The sequence below is a fragment of the Simochromis diagramma genome, unplaced genomic scaffold (genome assembly GCF_900408965.1).
Source record: "Simochromis diagramma unplaced genomic scaffold, fSimDia1.1 OVJJ01000514.1, whole genome shotgun sequence".
Classification (NCBI taxonomy): domain Eukaryota; kingdom Metazoa; phylum Chordata; class Actinopteri; order Cichliformes; family Cichlidae; genus Simochromis; species Simochromis diagramma.
In genome coordinates, this window is record NW_024387346.1 from 2872662 (window position 1) to 2897825 (window position 25164).

The window sequence follows — 25164 nt, forward strand, 5'->3', positions numbered from 1 at the left end:
GTGGGTGGAGGTTAGGTGTGTACATGGGGACATACACAAATATCCCATAGTGCCACTGCAAATAAAATATAAGAGGAAAATGCATAATGTAAAGGCTGCAGTTAGCTTGTGCCTGACACATCCCATAATTCTGGGGACAGATTGGCCAGGGTTTAATAACATTTTGGGTCACTGTGTGGGGATGCGTCCTTGACCTTGTAGTATATGTACATGTACATGTAGTAAGTAAGTAAGTAAGTAAGTAAAATTGTATTTATATAGCACATTTCTAGATAGAAATCACAAAGTGCTTTACAAGATATAACAGATTATAAAAAAACAAAAAAAACAAGATACAAACAAAGTTAGCAAAAAGCAATTTTAAAAAGATGTGTTTTTAGCTGTTTTTTAAAAGTAATCAATGAATCAGCGGATCGTAAGTCCTGAGGAAGGGAATTCCACAGTCTGGCGGCCACAGTAGCAAAAGCTCTATCACCCCTAGTTTTCAGTCTCGTATACTGAGTGACAAGTAGGCCCTGACTACTCGACCTCAGAGACCTACTAGGGGCATAGGGCTGTAAAAGTTCAATAATATATGGTGGTGCTTGTTGTTGAAGAGCCTTAAAAGTTAAAACCAAAATCTTAAAATGGACTCTAAATTCGACAGGAAGCCAATGTAACTGCATAAGCAACGGTGTTATATGTGAATATTTAGAAGCTTTCGTCAAAAGTCTTGCTACAGCATTCTGAACGATCTGCAGACGCTCCAAAGAACCTTTGTTTAAACAAGTAAACAGGGAATTGCAATAGTCCAGTCGTGATGAGATAAAAGCATGAATAACAATCTCCAGTTCGGTATGGGATATTATAGAGCTCAATTTAGAAATATTTCTTAAATGATAAAAGCAAGACCGAACAAGAGATTTAACATGACTATCTAACGTAAGAGCAGGATCAAGGATAATCCCTAAGTTCCTGACAGATGGTTTTACAAACGTTGAAAGAGGACCAAGAGCATTTATTATACTGCGCTGCACTCAGCAGTGATGCAAGGCTTTTCGACACTGACTCTGGAGAGGAGGCGATGGCAAGGCCTCCAGTGATTCACTCCATGGGTGATTTCCCATTTGAGCAGTCTTTTGATGAAACTCTATGCTCAGTCTTTGACCAAGTCATGAAAATTTATGGTGCGCCCTGACACAGCACTGAACGACCAGCTTTTTGTATAGATTAAAGATAGGCTTTATTGAATGAGTGGTGACACTCTCACAAAAGAGGAACACACCCAGTTGTTGGTGACTAAAAGTCGCCGGGAATTTATTTTACAGACGGCTTGTTATAACCCCATGGTAGAGCATACGGAATATGACAAAACTCTCGAGCAAATAATGGACAGATTTTATTGGCTGAGCATCTAGGCAGATGTGCGCCAATGGTGCGCATCCTGCCCAGAGTGTCAGCTGGTTAACCAGCTGCCATTCCAAAAGCACCATTACTGACAATGGAGGTCCCGTTTGAGTGCATTGGTATGAGCCTCATCAGGACATTTCACCAGAGTGCATGTGAATGTCACTTTGCATGAGTTCTGGTGAATTATGCAACACGATATACTGAAATTGGTCAGAGACCTTCTCTCTGGGGTGTGGTCCAGACAGTGTTGGGTGTAATGCGTTACTAAGTAACGCGTTACTGTAATTAAATTACTTTTCCACTGAAAAAGTAGAGTAACTAATTACTGTTCATTTTTAGGTATTTTAATTACAGTTACTTACAATGTACTTGCGTTACATTGTAAAATAATTAAACTCGCTGAATATCATTATTTAATTTCAATAATTTATCTTCTAAACGTAGAAGTAAACTCTGCCGCTTTAACATCGCTGTAGTGCAGGTGCACGTCATTTCGCGCCAGTTTGCTGCATAGTCTTATTCTAAAGCGGAAGATGTCGGACTCGGCTGAAGCGAGTGGCTGTTTTTTGAAATGGACATATACCCATCTCTCTTGCGTGGGTTCTCTCCGGGTACTCCGGCTTGCTCCCACCGTCCAAAGACATGCAGCTTGTGGGGATAGGTTAATTGATTAATCCAAATTGTCACTAGGTGTGAATGTGCGAGTGAATGTGAGTGTGAATGGTTGTCTGTCCCTGTGTGTTAGCCCTGCAACAGACTGGCGACCTGTCCAGGGTGTACCCCGCCTTTCGCCCTATGACAGCTGGGATAGGCTCCAGCGCCCCCCGCGACCCTGAAAAGGATAAGCGGAAGCGAATGGATGGATGGATGGACTAAGTAATTAGTAATTAATTACTTTTTTAAAGTAACTTACCCAACACTGGGTCCAGATCCCTCTTACTGATGCCCCCTCACACAGCGTTCCCCACTCCCCTAGGAAAGCATCTGTGGACACCACCTTGTGAAATAACACCCTCCCAATCCAAGACCCCTGATGCAGCAGCCCGGGCTCCCTCCAGGGATGGAGAGCTTGCATGCAAGATGCGATTACCGCCAGTCTCCCCAGAGGTGACGTGACGCACACAGGAGGTAAGAGAGTCCAACATTGAAACCAGGGCTCTAGACCAGGGGTGGGCAATCTCAGTCCACGAGGGCCCTGCAGGTTTTAGATCTCACCTTGGGTCAACACACCTGAATCACATGATTAGTTCGTTACCAGGCCTCTGGAGAACTTCGGGACATGTTGAGAAGGTAATTTATCCATTTAAATCAGCTGTGTTGATTTGAGGACACATCTAAAACCTGCAGGGACACCGGCCCTCGTGGACTGAGATTGCCCACCCTTGCTCTAGACTAACTTTTTGCACTGCTGCACCTAAAAAAGTTACACCTACAAAAGTTAGGTGCACCCAGATTTTTCAACCGCATTGCTTCACACCCCTGCTTTACATGTTCACTTTTTTTTAAATTGCTGTCCATACAGACAATATTGATTTGTAAAGTATTAACTAACAATCTTGTCGATACAAAGTTCTTTATTTGGAGCACATTTCTACAAGAAAGATAAGTTACAATATTTTTTGAACCATAAGGCGCACCATATTATAAGGTGCATTGAGCGAAACCAAATAGTCAGATAAGTCAAACTTTACTCAACTCATTCCGTACCATTGATTCATTAATGTTGAATTCTCTCACAGCTGCTCTATTCCCATGTTCTACTGCGTGACTGATAGAGTTTGAAATCCGCTTCGAAAGCATGTCTCTTAACAGGTGCCATTTTGGAGTCCTTATACACACACAGTATGGTAATATTATGTTGAAGCACGGTACGTATTACTCTGCGAGGCTCCTGACTATGGTAGCCGTAATGCTCCGACAATTTATCAACCGGTACGGCTTCGTAGCTTACGTCATGTGCAACATAAAATCAAGGTTGTTTGGTTTCCCCGATGTATAAATCCTGGCAATCCTCCTGGCACTTAACAGCGTACACTATGTTACTCTGTTTGTTGGGGGACCCGATCCTTGGGGTGGACCAATTTTTGGTGCAGCGTGTTTTGGGGTTTTAAAGCCACAAAGACCCGGTGTTTAGTAAAAATGTGTCTCAACTACTCCGATAATCCTGACACATACAGGATCACTACAGGTTTTCGCTTGGGCAGCGGTTGTCCTTCTCTCATGGATCAGCTGGAGCTTTCTTTAGGTGCCTTTCCAGCTTTGACAAAAGTCCAGCTGGGATAACCACATTTACTCAGGGCCTTCTTGATGTGGTGTTCTTCTGCCTCCCTGGCCACTGCGTCTGTGGGGATGGTGTTCGCTCTGTGTTGTAGCGTCCTGATGACACCCAGTTTATGCTCCAGTGGATGATGAGAGTCAAACCTTAAATACTGATCCGTATGTGTAGGTTTCTGGTACACATCAGCTTTTAGATGCCCCCCATTACTGATGTAAACCTCACAGTCTAAGAAGGCTAACCTGCCACTTTTCATATCCTCCCTGGTGAATTTGATGTGTCGGTCCACCGAGTTGATGTGATCCGTGAATTGTGGTACATTCTGAAATTTGATTTTCTTTGATTTTGATGGACTTTGATCAGTAGTGTTGATCAATGGTCATGAGAATTTGCATATTAATGATCAAGGAACTGACCTCCCAGCCCATTTTTCATTCAGGGATGCTAGTTTCAGTCTTTGTGCAATGTACTGTTTATAAGGTTGACTGCGTCAAAGAAGTCACTTGGATGAGTGACGAAACATTTCTCCCACTGAAAATGCTACATCCAGATGAACAGAATCAACCTTTTGGGATTTACTTACTTGGGTGATTAAGCAAGAATCAAGACATAAGAATGATAATGTTATATGTAAATTGTCAAGGCAAACATGGTTTGGGAATGTAGAGACAACTAATATTGGACAAATGCTGTAAAAAAATATTCAAGACATTTTTGAGTCTATATAATTCATTTACATTTCTTATGCATTGTGCATGTTTTGTCCTGTCCCCAGGACTATGGACTGAATTTCATTGCACAAGATTTGCCTGGACAGATTTGGGTGAAAGAATTACTAGACCATTGTGTCATCGTGGTGAGGCTATCAAAGGATTTCATTCAGGATTTCATTTTAGCCTGCATCCATGGAATGGACTCAGTTGATGTAGACATCCTGATCACTCAGCTATCTCTCTCTCCTGTTGAGAGATCAGCTGTTGAGAAGGCTCTCCAGGTCACATTGGATAATGATGAAGAAGACCTGCTTGACCACTTGGGATGGGTATCGAAAACCGGTTCTTGTTGAGAACCGGTTCCCACTGTTTCAATTCCTTGGAATTGTTTGCCATTTTTGCAAACGATTCCCTTATCGATTCCAGTCGCCCCGAATGACGTCAACACGTTGCGGAGCGTCATTTACCTGGCAGGAAACACGGCGCCTAAGCGGCTCAAATGCTCAAAAGTTTGGTTATACTTTACGAGAACGGATGACAACAGGGCAACTTGCAATACTTGAAAAGTAGATATTTCATTTAGAGAGGAAACACTACGAATATGCAAAAGCATTTGCTCACAAAACACGTGATAACCTTAAATGAAGAGATAAGATAAAACTTTATTAATCCCTCGGGTGGGTTCCTCTGGGAAATTCGGTTTACAAAAGCACAGCACCGACAGAAGTTACAGAGTTACAGAATATTATATATATATATACACACACACACACATATATATAAATAAAGAGACATATATAAATAAAATATACGAAGGGGATAAATAGAATAAATAGGAATAAAAATAAAAATACAAGTGAATTGCACATTTCAAGTATTGAATACAAGTGAATTGCACATTTCAAGTATTGAGGTCTATTGCACCATTGACTATTAACAAAAGTATTGCACAAAAGGTATTGCACAGTGAAGTGAATGTCATGTTTTTAATTCCGCTCCGGACTCGTGAATCTCAACCCAGCAGTAACGTTTGCACGTCCTCTCCCGTTAATGCGGCAGATAAATAACCAACTAACAGTGCATATTATGTTAGCGCGATCTGCCTTATTACAAAACCTGCCATTACTGTGCATTTAGGTGACCATGATGAGAGAGACAGACCAGGGTTTTAATAGTTTTGCAATTTTCATTAGTTTTTATTTTTATTTAGTTTTGACTTCAGATTTTCAATTTTATATCAGTTTTAATTAGTTTTTACCAATTGTTTGCTAGTTTAGTTTAGTTTTTATTTTTTTTGAAAATCCTTAGTTTCAGTTTAGTTTTGATTAGTTTCAGTTATAGTTTTAGTTGTGTTTGCAATAATTAAGTGCAACAAAATCCTAGTTTCATCATATCAGTCATGCTCTTCTGCTTATCCTTGGGTATGTTGCTATTCCAGCTACCATACCCTGCACCCTGGACAGGTCACCTGTCTGTCGCAGGGCTAACACGCAGAGACAGACAACTCACATTCCCACCTATGGGTTCTTTAAATAAATAAATAAATACATAAATAAATAAAGGCAGATGAACAACCATTGATACCAGGCAACTATAAAATGTATATCTTGGCCCCAATGAGACTATTAACTCTTGCAGCACCGGGTGTTCGTAATTTTGGTTCAAGTGAATTGATAAACTTTTTGAACGCAATTGACTCACACAGTTATGTAGATATTTAAGGGTTGTGGGATTTTTTTTCCCTTTAGAAATGTCCCTCATAATTTGTCTCTTTCCACTACAAGACACTTGCTTTATCCAAAACACAGTCATATTCACAGTAATCCCAAATTGGACCCTGGCGCTTTCTCCCAACTTTTCCTGACATGATTCTGCGCGTGGACGGCGCAGCAACACAGACAACTTGACTAACGTACTGCCACCTGCTGGCATAATTAGACAGCAAGAATAAAATCTGGAAACTAAACTTCATTTTTACCCTTGACTATTGTATGACACGCACACATCAATGAAAACTAAACACATTTTTGCTATAAATTCAGTTAATTTTAGTTAGTTTTGTGAACACTCATTACAGTTTTAGTTAGTTTTCCTTTTTTTGTTTTTATTTTTATTTCCGTTAACAAAAATGTTTTTTCACTTCTAGTTTTCGTTATTTCGTTAGTTTTCGTTAACGATAATAACCTTGAGACAGACAGAGTCTGGCTGGCTCAGATGCTGGCAGTTCTCGCTGCAGTCTACTGGTAGCGTCTCCTTTCAGGCCAGGATAGACGAATGTCACCGAGCAGTGACTAAGTTTGTGGTAAAAGGCTTGCACCCATTTGCCACAGCAGATGCCCCCGATTTTCGGTAAGTGAATGTGTTTAATTGTGGGCAGGGACATTACTGGATATTCTTGTGTAATTGCTACGGAATAATTTATGTTATACTTTGTTATTGCTACAGAAGAATATTTATTTTATTATTTTACATTTACTATTTTTTTTCCTGGGGACCCTGTGACACCCCATTGAAGAGCCGTAGGCTGTGGATCTCTTAAGATCTCACTGTTGGGTTTGTAAGGCCATGTTACTCCTAAATTTCTATCTTGTTCAAAGAGAAGATATAAAACAAAGTTCTAAGCTAATCGACCTTAGTGTTCTCCTTTTTTAAAAATAAGAATCGATAAAGAATCGAATCGTTAAACAGAATCGAAAATGGAATCGGAATCGTGAAAATCTTATCAATACCCATCCCTATTGACCACTTTACAAGGATGGGTTCCCACTTTCTACCACCTAAGAACAACATGCAGCCTGCCATTGAAACAATTGCTCACAAGGTCATTCTGCAGTAGCCAAAGTATGTAATGGATTGCTTCTCCACACCCATGGCATGTCTCTCTTAGATGCATGTACAAGTTCACAGCCTGATATGGGTCTGTTGCTGTAGTTAGATGGGACTCAGTTATGAGGCTATTAAGGAAGTCTCTTGTCCATAGAGCTCAGGTAATGCATTAGATTAGGCCGACCACTGGGGATATTGATGTTTTTCGATGGCATGATGGAGTGTGTATTCCAAACCTGTGCAGTGTCATCCAGCTGATCCTGTTAAAAAGAATACATAAATTTAACAAATGTGCATACATGCCTGCCTAAAAAAAATAGTAGCCTAAATTATGGTATTTACACAGTTTTCATTTCATTTACTCCCTGCTCCTCTCCACCTCTTCTCCCTCTCTCGTCTTTCTTCCTGCAAGCCTCTCCATTCCCTCAACCTGGCCCTGTTCTCATCTCTCACTATACTTTATCTACTCCCACTCTATCACTTCCTACGTCCCCTTTATCTCTCACTCACACATGCATGCTGGGTCTACTGCCAAGCACCATGTTAATGTTTTTATAATTTAGTCCAAGCTCAAAATAAAAATCTATGAATCTCTCACATGGGTGTGTGGCCTCCATCGCTGTGGTTGTTTCTAAGTTTTCAATTCTGACCTGGAGGTGCATGAACTCAAAACTTTTGCGGGATCTCGCAAAGTACATCTTCATATTTTTTTCTCCAATGTGCCTTGCAGGGCTCTGTATCTTTGTGGAAATAAAGAATTGTCTCCTTCAAAACTGAACAGAACAAAGTTTGACTTCTGTTCTGGACTCGTGTGTTCTGGACACGTGTTCTGGACATGTGCAACAATGCCCTGTTGCACAAGTCTTGTGAACCATTTTACAGTGGTAAGACCACAGCAGTAATACTTCCTTATTCTTCTAATTTTTTAGTTTTACATTGCAGAACTATTACATTGCAGAACATTTTGCACACGGTAGTCAGTGCTGGCTTTATTGTGTAAGAAAGTCAACTAAGAGTGGAGAAAGACACTACAGTTTTTGGCTGCCATTTGTCAGACCTAGGAATAAATTCATTTAAAATCCTTCTTATCCAATTCAGGAGCTTTAGCTTATCCTAGTTGTCATAGTTCAAGAGGCAGGGTACAAAATACTAAATACATTGCAGGCCAAAATCATTTATTATTTTATGTAAATTGTTTTTTATGTTCAACTTGGTTTCTACAGGCCCTATAGGAATGTGGAAATTACTAACTTAAAACCACATACACATAAAAAATGACATAAAACATTTGTTTGTGTGTGTGTGTGTGTGTGTGTGTGTGTGTGTGTGTGTGTGTGTGTGTGTGTGTGTGTGCGTGGCACTGGCACTGCAGTATTATAATAATAATAATAAATATTAATATTATTGTCATTCAGTGAGAGGGAAAGAACATATTACTAACAAAAAATGGTCATAGAAATTATGCTATGCAGGTACTTCACAGCTACACATGTCACACAAATATATAGCACAGTAGTTTCTAAATTACAACTTTCTTTTTTTAACCATATTATAAGAGTAAAAGCTGATTTTCACCTTTTTCACTGAGGGTCATGCTCAGTTATGTGTGTGTGTGTGCGCGAGTCTGTCTGTGGTGCTTGTTGAATTAACCTACTCTTACTTTATTTGCTATAGTCTTTTTAAATTAATTTTCTGAGTTTGCTAATTCAGTTTGTGACACTGTCACTGGTGCTCTAGTGAGGAACTTCTTATTTTGCCCTTTTAGTTTTGGTCTGCAGTAATTTATTGATTTTCATAATCTAAAAGCCATGACCTGCTTGGTGTTATTTGTTGTTCTGGTGTTATTCCTCAGGACTGTGTATCATCTGACCTTTACAAATCTGCTTAATGGAGACGATTTGTCCATTTCTGATGATGAATGAACTGGTACTTGTATTGAAACTTTCTACTCAATTTAAGCATTCACAGTGCTTTCTAGTACTAATCTCTACAAATAAATTAATCACACACATTTTCATACATTGTTTTACTTACACTTAAGCAAAATGATATTTTTACACAACCATGAAAAGCAGTTTGAGTTCGTATGACTATCACATGTATATACGGCTTAATTAAGAACATATCAAGTTTCAGTGGTTGCATAGCTGCACAAACCACTGAAATATGCGAATTCCTCTGAATTTAGAATAGAATAGAATAGAATTCAACTTTATTGTCATTGCACATGCACAGGTACAGGGCAACGAAATGCAGTTTGCATCCATCCAGAAGTGCTTTAGTGATATAGATATATTACAATATATATTAGCAATAATATAGATATGTGAGTATATTACAGAAATGGGTCTATTATGGTATGTTATAATGTACACGGTATGAAGTATGTTGTGAATATTCTATAACTATAAGTATGTACAGGCTGTAGTGAGTACAAGCTATGTACAGGATATGAACAGGATATAAATATGAAAAACTATACAGAATATGAAATAAATAACTTTACAGAATCTGAGATATACAGCTATACAGAAATGGGAACTATGCAAGTTGTAAACAGTTGTAGGATTAAAGATTATCGAATGTACAGAATGATTATTTACACAGAGCTATACAGTAGTGCAGTTAAGATAAGTGAGGGTGTAGATAGTTTCTACAGAGGCTATATAAAGTGCTAGTGGTTGTGAGTGGTGGTTCAGTCCATGTTATTATTGTGTGTTTGAGGGTACAGTTGTCCATTGTGGGTGTGTGTATGTTCAGTCCATGAGTTTAACGTGGGTCAGATGTCAGGAGGCAGAGTTCAGGAGTCTGACAGCTGTGGGGAAGAAGCTGTTCCGGTACCTGGTGGTCTTAGTCCGGAGGCTCCTGTAGCGCCTCCCAGAGGGCAGGAGGGTGAAGAGTCCATGCGATGGGTGACTGGGGTCTTTGATGATTTTCCCAGCCCTTTTCAGACACCGCTTCCTGTAGATGTTTTTTATGGCAGGAAGTGGTGCTCCGGCGATGCGCTGGGCAGTTTTCACGACCCTCTGCAACCCCTTCCGGTCCGAGGCAGAGCAGTTCCCGTACCAGACTGTTATACAGTTGGTCAGGATGCTCTCGATGGTGCAGCGATAGAAGTTCACCAGGATGTCTGAGGACAGGTGGTTCTTCCTCAGAGTCCTCAAGAAGAAGAGGCGCTGGTGAGCCTTCTTGACCAGCTTGGAGCAGTTGGTCGTCCAGGTGAGATCCTCGGAGATGTGGACTCCCAGGAACTTGAAGCTGCTCACACGCTCCACAGCCGTCCCCTTAATGTGGATGGGTGGATGTGGGTCAGCATTCCTCCTGTAGTCCACGATGAGCTCCTTGGTCTTCTCGGTGTTAAGCAGCAGGTTGTTTCTGTCGCACCACTTAGCCAGACGATCCACCTCCTCCCTGTAGGCGGCCTCATCGTTGTCACTGATGAGGCCAATCACCGTGGTGTCATCTGCAAACTTAATGATGGTGTTGGAACCATCAGCAGGTCTGCAGTCGTGGGTGAAGAGGGAGTAGAGGAAAGGGCTCATCACACAGCCTTGTGGTACACCGGTGTTCATTGTGATGGTAGATGAGCAGTGGTTATCCAGCCGGACATGTTGGGGGCGGTTGGTCAGGAAGTCCAGTAACCATTTGCAGATGAGGGAACTGATGCCCAGGTCTGTCAGTTTCCTGATGAGTTGTGAGGGGTGGATTGTATTGAATGCTGAACTGAAGTCTATAAACAGCATTCTGGCGTAGGTGTTGTTGTTGTCCAGGTGTGAGAGGACAGAGTGCATTGCGATGGAGACTGCTTCCTCTGTGCTCCTGTTCTGGCGGTATGCGAATTGGTGGGGGTCCAGGGTGGGGGGGAGACAGGATTTGAAGTGTGCTAGGACCAGCTGCTCTAAGCACTTAGTGATGATGGGGGTGAGTGCTACTGGGCGGTAGTCATTGGGGCAAGATGGGTTGGAGTTTTTGGGTATCGGGACGATGGAGGTGGATTTGAAGCAGGCCGGTACCACAGCGTGGGCCAAGGACAGATTGAATATGTCTGTGAGCACTCCTGCAAGCTCCCCAGAACACGCTCTGAGAACACGCCCGGGGATGCCATCAGGGCCTGCAGCCTTGTGGACATTGATCCTGCTCAGCACCGCTCCTACATCGGTGGGGGAGAGAGTCAGAGGTTGGTGGTCTGGCGTCATGTCTGCTTTGGTTGTGGTTGTGGGGTTCCCTCGCTCAAAACGAGCATAAAAGTTGTTGAGCTCGTTGAGGAAGGAGACATCAGAGGATGCGGGGGAGGGTTTGGTGGTCCTGTAGTCTGTGATGGTCTGGAGTCCTTGCCACATGCGTCGGGGGTTGGAGTTGGAGAAGTGTTCTTCTACCTTCTTTTTGTAATGGTGTTTGGCTTTTTTGATGCCCTTCTTTAGATTAGCCCTGGCTGTACTGTAGGCGTGTGCATCTCCTGACCTAAAGGCGGTGTTGCGGGCCTTCAGGAGGAGACGAACATCCCGGTTCATCCAAGGCTTCTGGTTGGGGTACATGGTGATCTGTTTCTGGGTGGTGACACTGTCTGTGGTTTTGGAGATGTAATCCAGTACAGATGAGGCGTACTGGTCCAGGTCTGTGTGGGTGAACATATTCCAGTCTGTGTTTTTAAATCTGTCCTGGAGCACTGCGTCTGTCCCCTCTGGCCACACTTTAATTGTCCTCACAGCAGGTTTCACACGTTGGATGAGTGGTGAATACCGAGGTGTGAGGAACAGGGAGAGATGGTCCCATTGTCCAATGTGGGGGAGGGGTGTGGCTTTGTAGGCTCCAGCCAGGTTGGAATACACATGGTCTAAAGTCTTGTCTCCTCTGGTGTGGCAGGAGACATGTTGGTGGAATCTGGGGAGGACTGTCTTTAAGTTGGTGTGGTTGAAGTCGCCAGCAACAATAAAAGCAGCCTCGGGGTGTTTATTCTGGTGTTTGTTAATGGCTGCAGAAAGTTCTTTCATGGCCAACCTAGCATTAGCGTCGGGGGGGATATACACGGCAGTGAGTATGATAGAGGTGAGTTCTCTGGGGAGATAATAAGGTCTGCATTTGACCATTAAAAAGTCCGCATTAGGTGAGCAGTGACTCTCAGTAGTAGTGGAGTTCATGCACCAAGCATTGTTAATATAAATGCACAAACCTCCACCTCTGGTCTTGCCGGAGTCATCTGCTAGCCTGTCGGCTCGGTGTGTGTGGCGTCCTGCTAACTCGATAGCATTGTCCGGGCAGCTGTTGTTCAGCCATGTTTCGGTGAAAAACATGACATTTGAGTCCATAATCCGTCTGTTGTTAGTGATGGAGAGCCGTGTCTCATCCATTTTGTTTGCCAGAGAACGGACATTGGCGAGAAAAATACTGGGTAAAGGCAGCCGGTGTGGTGTTAGCTTTAGCTTAGCCCGTAGCCCTCCGCGCCTACCTCGCCTTTGTTTACGATCTCGGCGCCGTCTGCGTGCACTTCCGCCCGGCCGGGGAGAGTGGGCAGCCTCCGGTGTTCTGGAGATCTCTGGGATGAGTCGGAGATCGGCGATAAAACTGTTGGAGTTGTGAGTCCAGATGTCCAGAAGCTCTTGTCTGCTGTAGGTCAGCAACGCACAGCAATTCTGGACGAATAATCCGGTTAAAAGTAGATAAAAAACCGCTAAATAGCAGATTCTGGAGAGACACTGAGCCTCGCGTTGTTCACGCGCCGCCATCTTGGAAACTCAGTTTAAAAGGAGAATAAACTGAAACCAGTGAGACTTTCACACTTCACTCATCCTGTGCTGCAGAGCTGAGCTCTCCAAAACAATCCAAATCCATGTATGCAATGGAGGCAATATATGCCAATAATGAATGCGTTAAACCTGACAACCCAACACCTTCAACAAATTACACAGGTAAAATGGAAGTGATAGAGCAAGGAGGTTATAACATCTCTTATTACTACTGAACATTTGTTTGGGTTCCTTGTTTGTTTGTTTGTTTGTTTTTCTTTTTGTCTTCTTTTCAGGTCAGAGGAGCTCTAGGAGAAGTTTCTATTTGGGTGTTATTCTCTCCCTGAGCCTGCTCACTGTTTTATTGCTGGTTGGACGTATCACACTTAGTTTCTTCTGTGAGTTGGATTTTTCATGGATAGTTGTTCTACTGATCATCAGTCACCATGTGAATGATTAAGAGCTATTTTTTAATGTAATTTAATGTATGTAATTTTTAATAAAATTTGGAATTCAATGTGGAATTTTCGATTGTTCCATTTCAAGATCCTCTTGAAATTATCTTGAAGACGACAAGATCACAGCAACAATAACTTGTGCAAGCATAAAACTGGTCTACATAATTAATATGTTTCACAAATTACAGTCAGAATTTTAAAAATATTTTTTATTTAGATCTTTTGTGCCTCAATCAATGAAAGCATCAATGTTATTTCCTTTTATTTCAGACCACAATTCAGCTGAACATGTGTCGGCACAGGCTGAGAAGAGAGACCTTCTGAATAAAAACATCTCTGCAGTCAGTAACCAACTTTCTTCCATGACTGAGGAGCGAGATCTGCTGACTAAAAAGACTGAAGAGCTTAAAAAGCAGAGTGAGTCCTTGTGTGAGCTGTTGTGTCTCTAAATGGTTTTTCTCGGAAATGTAGTGATTCATTTTCCAAACAAATGATGTAATCATTTTCTTCTGACTTAACACATTTTTAAAATCAAATTTCAGTCATTAGGAAAATATCATATGAACCATTATCCGCATCACTGCTTGTCACTATAAAGCTGCAGTGCAGCAGTGTACCTTATGCTTGTCACAAATTTACATTTACAAATCTGAATGGTACTAAAATAATTTAAGGGCTGTATTTCTTCGACACATATGTGAAATGTATTTAATGGTGTTTAGTGACTTATAAAATGATTGAATCCACAACAAGTATCCTTAATGTATTTTCATTAAGGAAGTTGAAAAGGAAGCTGATAGCCCTTACACTGACACTACATATTCTTATTTTTTATCTCAATACCCTTTAAATCTTTTTTTAACTGTTATTTTACTTGTTTCATCTGTGGTCATGTTTGATTCAGTTGTGATGCATCTTTTCACCGAGACATCACTTTCTGATCTACAGGTTTGTTTAGAGATTGACAAATCACTGAGTCTCTAAACACAACCTTCTATCAGTTTCACCCAGTTATTAGAAGTTAGGACCAGTTACTGTAGCTGCATTTTGCATATTGCGTAAAACTTAGGTAGATTGCAGTTTTGTGGTTACTTTAATTTTTTTTACTTTTACTCTGGAAAAGACAGCAAAAATAGTGAGACGTTAACCTGCAGAAGACTGATAATAACAGACCTTCTTCACAGCCATTCAACAAAACAAAACTTTAAAATATTTAATTTAATGATATGAATAATATTATTATTATTATAATAATAATAATAATAATAATAATAATCTTTTTTCTTTCAAGATATTTGTCTGACATGGAAAACTGTTTTCTTCTGCACACATCAAATTCAATATTTCACCTTCTAATTCTCAGAGAGGCATTTAAAGCACTTTTGGATTGGCCTCACTTTTCAGAGACGTCCCTTCTTCATTTACAGTTTATGGTTGTGCCAAAGTTCTAATTTGGATTTGGAATGATTGATGTTGATTGATATTGATATTGACACAGTATAACATTTAACTTTTCAAAATGTGTTTTTTGTGAAACTGTATTTATTGTATTGAGTCATGGGTTGTTGTTGTTTTTTTGTTTTTTTTGGTTGCTGTAATACACTGATCACCCAACATGAGAAATATAATGTAGTGATAGTAAATATAAAGATATATAATAGATATATGTAATATATAATCAATATAGAAGAAAAGGAAAAAAGTATTTTTTTTATATATTAATACAACTGAATTAATATCTAATTTATTTATATTTGATATTAATCTAAATATGCAAGATAATGCTTGGAAAAACTTGAAATAAATATTTTCTAGTACACCCCATGTCCCCCCACCCCCCCACCTTAGATTCACCCTTAGGTTAGTAGGATGATTTAAGCAACCATCCTATCAGGCTAAGCTAGCAGTTCATCTGCATATTTTAACTTTATTACCTTTATTAGTCGGATGTAGCTTTATTGCAGATTTTTGCTGTGTAAACCAAATAAGTCAGATGAGAACAGCTGCAAATATTTTTTTTTCATGGTGGAGTTTGTTGAACAGCTGGCTTCATTAGGACTCCTGGCAGGTTCCCAGTAAAGTTTTAGCCACAAGTGCTGCTGTTTTGGATGCAACAAACCAAGACCAAACATGCTTTCTTCACTCCGCCTGAGCTCACCCTCTTCATTAAGGTGGGGGGAGGCTAACATCAAACCATGTATTTAGCTAACTCTGACGTGAATAGAAGATGCTTTTGTAACGTCATTTTCAGATTTAAAGTCAAATAATATAAAAAAACTCTGTTCAATCTTTTTTTCTTTTGTAGGCTAGTAAAAAAATGCACAAGGCAAATATCAGAACACTGATATGCTCTATTTTCTTCATTGCAGCTCCTCTAAAGGCTTACAACAACACATTTACTAGAAAACTAAAGCACACAGGCACAAAAACACATACACAAAAACACCTCATCCAGGAGATAAAATACTTTTTGCTTGTTTGTTTTTTGTCTCCTAATAATGTTTAAAACCTTGGAATGATTAGTTTAGGCTGTATTATTTCATTGGGCACTACTGCACTTGACATCATATATTTATTTTTGCATCTAAGAATTTTTTTAATATGGCCTGTAAATACATGAAAGAGTTGCAACAGCAATTTCTAAAATATAAACTGATGATGGATTCATTTTAAAAGACCTGTGATTTTTTTCTTTTGAACATTTATTATTGCCCATTAATAAGAAAAAAGTACTTTTTATCTGATTACTGAATGGAATAACTGATTATTAAAATATTGGTTGCAGTACAAAAACTGTCACCATAGTAAATATACACAGGCAAACAAATATAAAAGTCAGGAGGTGAATAAACTATAGATAAATCTAATTAAACAAATCAAATGAGCATTGTTGTAAGGTTCATTAAATATTTTTCATTAACCTTACTGAAATATTACTTGTTTTTAATTTCTTCGAGTTATACAATGTCCTGCAGGATGGAGTAGTTTCAGCTGTAGCTGCTATCTCCTCTCTGGAAGCTCTGATTCCTGGGATGCAGCCAGAAGGGACTGCAGAGACAGAGGAGCAGATCTGGTGGTTATTGAGTTCGCTAAAGAACAGGTGCAGTTCATATGTATGTGTTTTACTGTGTTTATACATGAATATTCATATTCGTACCCCTCATTCATTACTTTTGAGTGTGATGAAACCTGCATTTTTGGAATTTGTGAGATGTCTAGTTTTAGCGGTGTGGTGGTTGTTGAAATGGTTTTGTGAGCTTCCAGCTAAGATTCTGGCGTTCTGCCGCTCAGACACTGAGCAATGGCTCTGTGCTACATGCATCTCTGCCATTCAAAGACACTTTGTATATAGATTATTTTCATTCAATACTAAATTGTAAATGTTGTTTTCAAGGAAGCAATTTTTTTATTCAGTGTCCTCATAAATCCCTTATTTTTATGCATTTGCTACTACTAGATTAAACACACATGAGGTTTAAGGCGTGGACAAGTTTGAAAACTTTTGTCCTTAAAAATGGAAAATTGCTGAAAATAAAAACGGCTATCACTTCAGTCTTTTATTTTAGCTCCTAATTTGATCAATTCTGCTCTCAGCTTTGCGGTCTCCTGTATGCTGCACGTCTCGTTTATGCTCCTTTCTTCACTTTTACTTGACAAGCTTCCATTTAGGCTTTCAGCAGGGCTGAAGATTCAGCTCCCAAATACTGACGGACCTATAATAATTGACATATGAAATTATTTTGCAGCCAGTTTTAATCGATTATATAGTAAATTTAATTGTTAACTACAATTGAGCTGTTTTGGCAAATACATCTTCAGATGAGAACTAGAGGGTGGGTCAAAGCAGGAGAAAAACTATAAAAACTGACATTTTACAGCAAAGCAAACAAACATACTATACATATTTTTATGTCCCAGCAATTATTAAACCCTGAAACAGCTGTTACTCCATCTCACTCTGGATACTGTGGAAGAAGTCTAGTGTGTGTGTGTGTAGTATAATGGTATAGCTTACCACAGACATGAGCGAAAAAAGATAAATATGGAGCCATACAGGCTCGGACGTGACCGGATTAACAAGGCCTGCGTCAGGTGTTGAGGTACCAGAACACCCTGATGAGAAGTGGGCTGCTCCCTGAACTTAGATGGATGATATCCATCCAGTACCCATCACTGTGATTTAACCATCGCAGTGATTATCACAGACCCTGAACATGGTCTAGTAATCATCACAGTGAAGAGTTAGACAGCACCAGACTTCACCATGGCCACACCTACTGGCTGAAGGGGCTGAATATTCACTGAGTCGATGAGAGACACTCTGAATGGATGACTGAAGGCCGGAGAGTCCTGATCCCCAAATACCCCAAGAAGGGACTGGTCATAGCCTTGGTACCAAATGGAAGCTTTTGTCAAGCATGGTAGTGGGTAAGCTATGGTTCATTACATGAGTGGGGCACAGAAAGGAGGCTACTGGTAGACCGAGCAGTTGTCTGAGACAGCAAGACTAGGCTCAGCAACCTGTGCGCTGCCTGGATAGATGCCCCACACCTAGGTTCCTGGAATGCCTAGAACTATACAAAATCAACAGGACCCTAAGAGCCGTCATCAGGAACTCAATGTGTATGTGGTGTACAACACTAGAGCCCATACATTAGAGGCCAACTTCAAGCCCATAGCACAAGTCACCATCAAGTGCAGGTTCTACCAAGGAGATGCACTGTCTCCACTGCTGTTCTGCATAGGCCTGAAACCGCTCAGTGAGTTCACTGACAAGATTGGCTGCGGATACTGACTACCGAATGGGCCAATCGTCAGCCACCTCCTCTACGTGGATGACATCCAAGATGGCACCGAGTATGGCAGCCTCGTCGCGAGCTCCCCCAAGCAACAGCTTTTTTCTGTGTTTAATTTTACTTTTCCTTCATTTTTTCGCAAGTAGCACATGTCTCCTTGTGTACGACCGACAAACCTTACTGGACATAAAAGACGGTCTTTCTTATAACTTTCCGGAGTTCAAGTTTTGCAACACGGACGCTCCGTTTGCAGACCCCCCATTCATCTCACCTGAGACGCCTTTGTTCTCTGGCCCTGGAGGCCGCAAACGCCGATGCAGAGGGAGAAGATCTGGCGTTCTGGTTCGACTGAGACGGCGCACTAACAGACCACCGTTACCCAGTTTATTACTGGCGAATGTGCAGTCTCTGGAGAACAAGCTGTGCGAGCTTCGGGCACGGATCTCATTCCAGCGAGAGATGAGGGACTGCTGCGTGATCTGCCTCACAGAAACCTGGCTATCGGACAAGGTACCGGACTCCGCAATACAACTACCGGGGTTCTCCGTGCATCGCGCGGACAGGTCACAGGATCTTACTGGGAAAAGCAGAGGCGGTGGTGTATGTTTCATGATCAACAACAGCTGGTGTGATTATGCGAACGTGCACCCGGTCAAATCCTTCTGCTCACCGGACCTGGAGTACCTGATGATTAAGTGCCAGCCATTCTGGCTACCGAGGGAATTTACAGCAGAGATTATTACAGCTGTTTACATTCCCCCACAAGCCGACACTGACCGAGCACTCAGGGAACTGTACAGCGCGATCAGCAGCGAGGAAACCGCACACCCAGAGGCAGCGTTTATCACAGCCGGAGACTTTAATAAGGGAAACCTGAAGAAAGTCTCACCCAAACTCCACCAACACATCCATTTTAACACTCGTGGAGACCGGCTACTCGACCACTGCTACACCTCTTTCCGGGATGCGTACAAAGCCCTCCCCCGCGCCCCATTCGGCCAATCAGATCACCGCTCCATCCTGCTCCTGCCCGCCTACAGGCAGAAGCTGAAACAGGAAGCTCCAACCCGGAGGGCGGTGCACTGTTGGACGGACCAATCGGAGTCTGCGCTGCGGGACTGTTTTGATCACGCGGACTGGGAAATGTTTCACGTGGCTGCTAGGGACATTGATGAATACACAGACTCAGTCTGCGGATTTATCAGGAAATGCGTGGAAGATGTCGTCCCATCCAGAACAGTTAAATCCTTCCCAAATCAAAAACCCTGGATTAACGGAGATGTTCGCGCGGCACTGGCGGCACGGAGCACCGCCTTTGCCTCCGCGAACACATCGGACTACAAACACGCACATTACCAACTCCGGAAGACGATCAAAGCAGCCAAACGTGAGTACAGGGACAGGGTGGAGCAACAGTTTGACAACCCTCGGAGTATGTGGCAGGGACTAAACACGATCACAGACTTTAGAGGGAAAACCAGCACACCGCAGACCATGGCCTCTCTGTGTGAGGATCTAAACGTATTCTACGCTAGATTCGACACAGCGAACACCATGAGACCGGACAGTGTGCGCACCGCGGATGACGTCAGTGCGCACACTGTGTCTGAGGAGGATGTGCGGAAGTGCTTCAGGAAGGTGAACGCACGCAAAGCTACTGGTCCGGACGGGATTCCCGGCCGCGTCCTCAAGTTATGCGCGGCTCAGCTGGCTGGAGTGTTCACGCACATCTTCAACCTTTCCCTCTCTCTGTCTGTAGTCCCAGCCTGCTTCAAAATGGCCACCATCGTCCCTGTACCCAAATCCTCCACCATCTCCTCATTGAACGACTGGCGACCTGTAGCCCTGACCCCCATCGTGAGCAAATGCTTCGAGAAGCTGGTCAGGGACTTCATCTGCTCTGCACTACCCGACTCACTGGACCCTCTACAGTTCGCATACCGCCACAACAGGTCCACTGATGATGCCATAGCCCTGACACTACACACTGCCCTGTCACACCTGGAGAAGAGAGACACGTATGTGAGAATGCTGTTTGTAGATTACAGCTCAGCATTCAATACCATCGTTCCCTCGAAGCTGGACAGGAAACTGCAGGATCTAGGACTGAGCAGCTCCCTCTGCAGCTGGATCCTTAGCTTCCTGTCTGACAGACGCCAAGTGGTCAGACTGGGCAGCATCACCTCATCCCCCATCACACTGAACACTGGTGCTCCACAGGGGTGTGTACTGAGCCCTCTCCTATACTCACTCTACACCTACGACTGCACGGCCACTAACAGCTCCAACATCATTGTGAAGTTTGCGGACGACACTACAGTGGTAGGTCTTATCACCAATGGTGATGAGACGGCTTACAGGGAGGAGGTCAGCGCCCTGACCCACTGGTGTCAAGACAACCATCTCACCCTCAACGTCGCAAAGACAAAGGAGTTGATAGTGGACTTCCGGAGGTGCAGAGAAGTACACACCCCCATCACCATCAACGGCGCTGCTGTGGAGAGAGTGAGCAGCTTCCGGTTCCTTGGTGTACATCTGGCTGAGGATCTTACGTGGTCAGTACACACAAACAAAACAGTGAAGAAGGCGCAGCAGCGCCTCTTCTTTCTCAGGAGACTGAAAAGATTCGGCATGAGCCCCCGCATCCTCAGGACCTTCTATCACTGTGCCATTGAGAACATCCTCACTGGATGCATCACCACCTGGTATGGCAACAGCACCGCCTACAACTGCAAAGCTCTCCAGCGAGTAGTGCGGTGCTCTGAACGGATAATTGGAGGTGAGCTTCCCTCCCTCCAAGACATCTACAGGAAGCGGTGCCTGAGGAAAGCGGGGAGGATCATCAAGGACTCCAGTCACCCCAGCCATAAACTGTTCAGACTGCTTCCATCAGGAAGGAGGTTCTGCAGCATCCGGTCCCGTACCAGCAGACTGAGAGACAGCTTCTTCCATCAGGCCATCAGACTGCTGAACACTTCATAGACACCTCAGCTTCACTACTGGAACTTTAACATTATGCACTCCATACTGTACAGTAATGCCACTGTTTTGCACATGTCTCAACTCTGTATATTTTATATATTTTATTTATTGTTTACTCTATTTAATTTGTAAAATATGTGTACACACACACACACACACACACACACACACACACACACACACACACACACGTAGAAAAATATTTAGTATACACATCCAGAAATGCATATACTATTATATATTGTACATATATTTATTAGTTTCAGATGTAGCCATTCTTGTATTTTGCTTGTTTACATTATTGTATTTTGCACAACTCTGTTGCTTGTGAAGCTCGCACACAAGAATTTGACTCACATGTGCTGTACCAATGTACCTACACATGTGATGTGACAATAAAAGTGATTTGATTTGATTTGATTTGACATCAAGCTGTATGCCAAGAGTGAATGTGACAGACATTCACTGATCCACACCACAAGGATACACAGCAATGACATCGGAATGTTGTTTGGACTGGAGAAGTGTAGTTGGATGATAACGAAGGGAGGGAAAGTAGAACTGAAGGGATCAAACTACAAGAAGGCAACAACAGGTACTTGTAGCTGGGGTACTCAAGGGCAAATGGGAACCATAAGGAGACCACTAGGAAAGCTGCAACCACCAAGTACCAGGCAAGTCCCGAGGAGTCAGCTGAAAGGTAAGAATAAGATCCGGGCTGTCAACACCTACGCCCTGCCTGTGATCAGGTACCCTGCAGGGATAATAAGCTGGCCAAAGGAGGAGATGAATGGCTCACTAGAGCCGGCCAAAACAGCGAACTCACAGCACATTGTTGTCAAACCCCCCGCGGTCTTTCGCTACTCAGGTTAAACATGATATATAAGTCACTTAGTTAACTTCAAAATGTTATTGTTTGGCTTTTTTCAGTGTTTTGTTTGTGAGTAAATCGGTTTGGCTGAGAAAGTTTTCACACAGCTATAAATAGCTGTAAATAAACGTCAAACAGATAACTGATTAAACAGAAGTGTGAGATGGTAGAGATTTTACTCCAGTGTCCAGTGTTATATTTTAGGGAGCAAAGAGCAGACGGCTGAGTTTATTAAACTCCACCAAGACAATCTGCAAATTTCATTAAAATGTGTGTATAAACTAAATTCCCAAATGGGAATTCATGTTTTTGTTCTTTCTGAACAGGAGTACCTTACTAGGCTCACCAAAACACCGACTTGGATTGGTTTACATGATGAAGAAGAAGAGGGAAAATGGAAATGGGTAGACGGAAATCCTGTTAATCTGAAGTAAGCTGTCATTTTGGCAGATTATATTAATTATATTTATAATACATGCTGCTCACAAATAAACTCACTAATAGACTTAGATGTCAGTCGCTGAAAATCATAAAAATTGACTTATTTTGATAGCCTTATGGTGGTCATACATGATATTAACTAAGCATTTTAGAATGAAGAATGTACTTTTAGCTGCTTCCTTATTTCCCATGGGGTTACCACAGCAGGTGAAAACACAGGGTTTTGATTTAGCACAGATTTTAACCTGGGTAATTGTCTCCTGGAATTAAACTGGGGATATTATTTGTGTAAGTCAAATGTGTTAACCACACAGTTAAAAATGAATAACAGAAATAAAACCACATATAGGAGACACCAGCCAACACTACCATCATCTCCTGACAGGGAAAAACAAACAAACAAACAAAAAACACAGAGTAGCTTATTTTTTTCACCAAGTTTTGTTTTGCATTTTGTTGCAATTTGTTCTTAACAGCTACAGAGTTTGTAGATCCATAAATTCAGTGGATTAATCAAGCCAGGAAACTGATTTTATCATCTGTAATCTTTGATGTTATAAAAATCTTTTCATCCTTTTCTTGCTTTTATAAATGTTTCAGATCTAATTATTTTCTCAAAGATAATAATTGTGCTCACTGATCTGTCAGGTACTGGGCAGATGGCCAACCTGATAATGGCGGTGGAGACCCACAGTGGGGTGAAGAGGACTGTGCTCAAATCAGGACATTTGACAACACTTTGTGGAATGATTATTCATGCAGGAATTCTCTGCCGTGGGTCTGTGAAAAAATACCATAATACCCACTCCTGAACCTTTATCATTTATTATTTTATTTTTGTTTTATTCCTCTCTGAATACCTATTTAGCTAAAGCATTGCAGTGCTGAGTTGTAGCTATAGCTATATACTGTTCACTTTTATAAATAGATTTACTTCCTGTTGTAAAAAAAGAAAACATAATTTAGCACATGAACTGAGGTCCAACTGCTGACTGCCTTTTCTGATATATCAGTTAATTTTACATTTTAAGAGAACCAGTGGCCAAAGCAGAACTACAGCAGATTCTCTGGCTCACCGCATATTAGTCATATGTTCATGGATAATCAGAAGTTGTCACAATATGTTAGTAGTTATACTGATGTCAGGATATTGTCCTCAGGCAACAGGTCCTTTTATGGCAGCAATGAAATGCAGTGGAAATGGGTTTTTTGGGATTAAGTTCATTTTCATGGCAAAGAAGGACTTTTCAATTCATCTGATCACTCTTCTAAACATTTTGCATTATAAGCAAATTGCTATCATAAAAACAAAAAGCAGCAAACTTTGTGAAAACCAATATTTGTGTCATTCTCAAAACTTTTTTCTACAACTGTACCATGTGACTTGCTGCAATGCAGGGATATTGCGTTTTTGTTTTGTGTGGGTTTTTTTTTTCTGGCTTGTTGTTGCAAGCAGTAAAGCTGGGCTGATTGTTTATGATTAATAAATGATTAAGCACAAGTCTGTAAATTATATCTTATGTGCACTTTGGTTTAATTAATTAAGTTTGTTCTTTCCACCATGAAAAGAGGAAGAGTTGGCCACCGGAACAGTCTGACAAAGGTTGTATCAAAGTGTTTTTCCTTAAGAAGTAAAAAGAGTGAATTTTGCATATACACTGCAGCTCCTCACCATGTGTGATGTGATAGCTCTAACTTTGGGTAATAAGAAAGTTACTGCTGTATAGCTAGTTTCCCCATAATGTGCCATGAGTCTAACAGCAAACAGGCCAGTTTGGATGAATTCACTTAGGTGAAAAGTTAACATATGGGTCATTATGATACAAAAAGGAAGTCAAGTGATCTAACTGGACCTATCAATGGACCACATATACTGTTCAAATGAACTCATGATTCCCCCCATGTGGTAATATTTGTGTAGTAACAGGCATCTCCAAGTTTTCTTTGCAGAATTTATTCAGTCAGTTGTTAAATATTTATTGACAGGTTTGTCAGCTAATTACTTGAATCAAACACTACACAAGGAGATATTCTGGATTTTGGCAATAAAATCTTAATAAAGCTTCAGATAAGTCACTTGTCAGCATATGCAACTGGACCATCGTACAATCTGGCAATCAATGCCTTTTTCATTGTACTCATGTTGGCATCTCTGTCTTTCTATATTTGCATGTTTCTATAATGACTCGGGGCGGTGGCCCTTCAGGTAATAGACCCATGAGTAGGGCTTCCTGTGGCCCTCAGAGCTCTGACTGGAGATGGTCAAGGTGCCAAACCACGGTCCTGGAGAGCCATCTGGAGGAGCCTCAAAGGACACCTGGATGTTCTGAATCTCTTTGGATTTGATGCTTCCCCCTCCTTTGACTATAAAATGGTGGTTGTCAACCTATAGGCACAAACAGGGTTCAGGTTACATAAAATCAAAATAAGCTGCACTATTAAGTGAAGCAAATAAACTGAAGCATTTATCATTGCTAAAAAAAATTGCTAAAGTGAAAGTTGTATCAGAGAGAAGCAAGAGTCAAATCTGTTGAAACATAGGGTTGCACAACAGAGTTGCACAAATCTGCCATCTGTTCCAGGCTAAATTTAATGTTTCATGGTGTCACAGTGAACAGTGTAAATACTCCTCAGTAAAACATCCCTGTTTTTAATAACATTGACTTTTTTTGATGTGTTTGAATTAGTAT

At 41.5% G+C, this 25164-nt stretch overlaps 2 protein-coding genes across 3 annotated transcripts in view; one reads left to right on the plus strand and one right to left on the minus strand.

Moving 5' to 3' along the window:
* The first annotated feature begins 12950 nt into the window (after window positions 1-12950).
* Window positions 12951-24007, plus strand: LOC120718332 (CD209 antigen-like protein E). Its single transcript, XM_040006830.1, has 6 exons — window positions 12951-13109; window positions 13223-13324; window positions 13655-13801; window positions 16342-16484; window positions 22360-22463; window positions 23123-24007. Exons 1-6 carry the CDS (start codon window positions 13031-13033, stop codon window positions 23271-23273), a joined length of 726 nt encoding a protein of 241 aa, XP_039862764.1. The 5' UTR covers window positions 12951-13030; the 3' UTR covers window positions 23274-24007.
* Window positions 24008-24411: 404 nt separating this feature from the next.
* Window positions 24412-25164, minus strand: part of hydin (HYDIN axonemal central pair apparatus protein) — a 56528-nt gene continuing 55775 nt past the window's right edge. For both annotated transcript variants that reach the window (XM_040006827.1, XM_040006825.1), the window contains one exon: window positions 24412-24860. In XM_040006827.1, coding sequence (XP_039862761.1) covers window positions 24651-24860 — 210 coding nt within the window. In that variant the 3' untranslated portion in view covers window positions 24412-24650. The remainder of the gene's footprint in view (window positions 24861-25164) is intronic.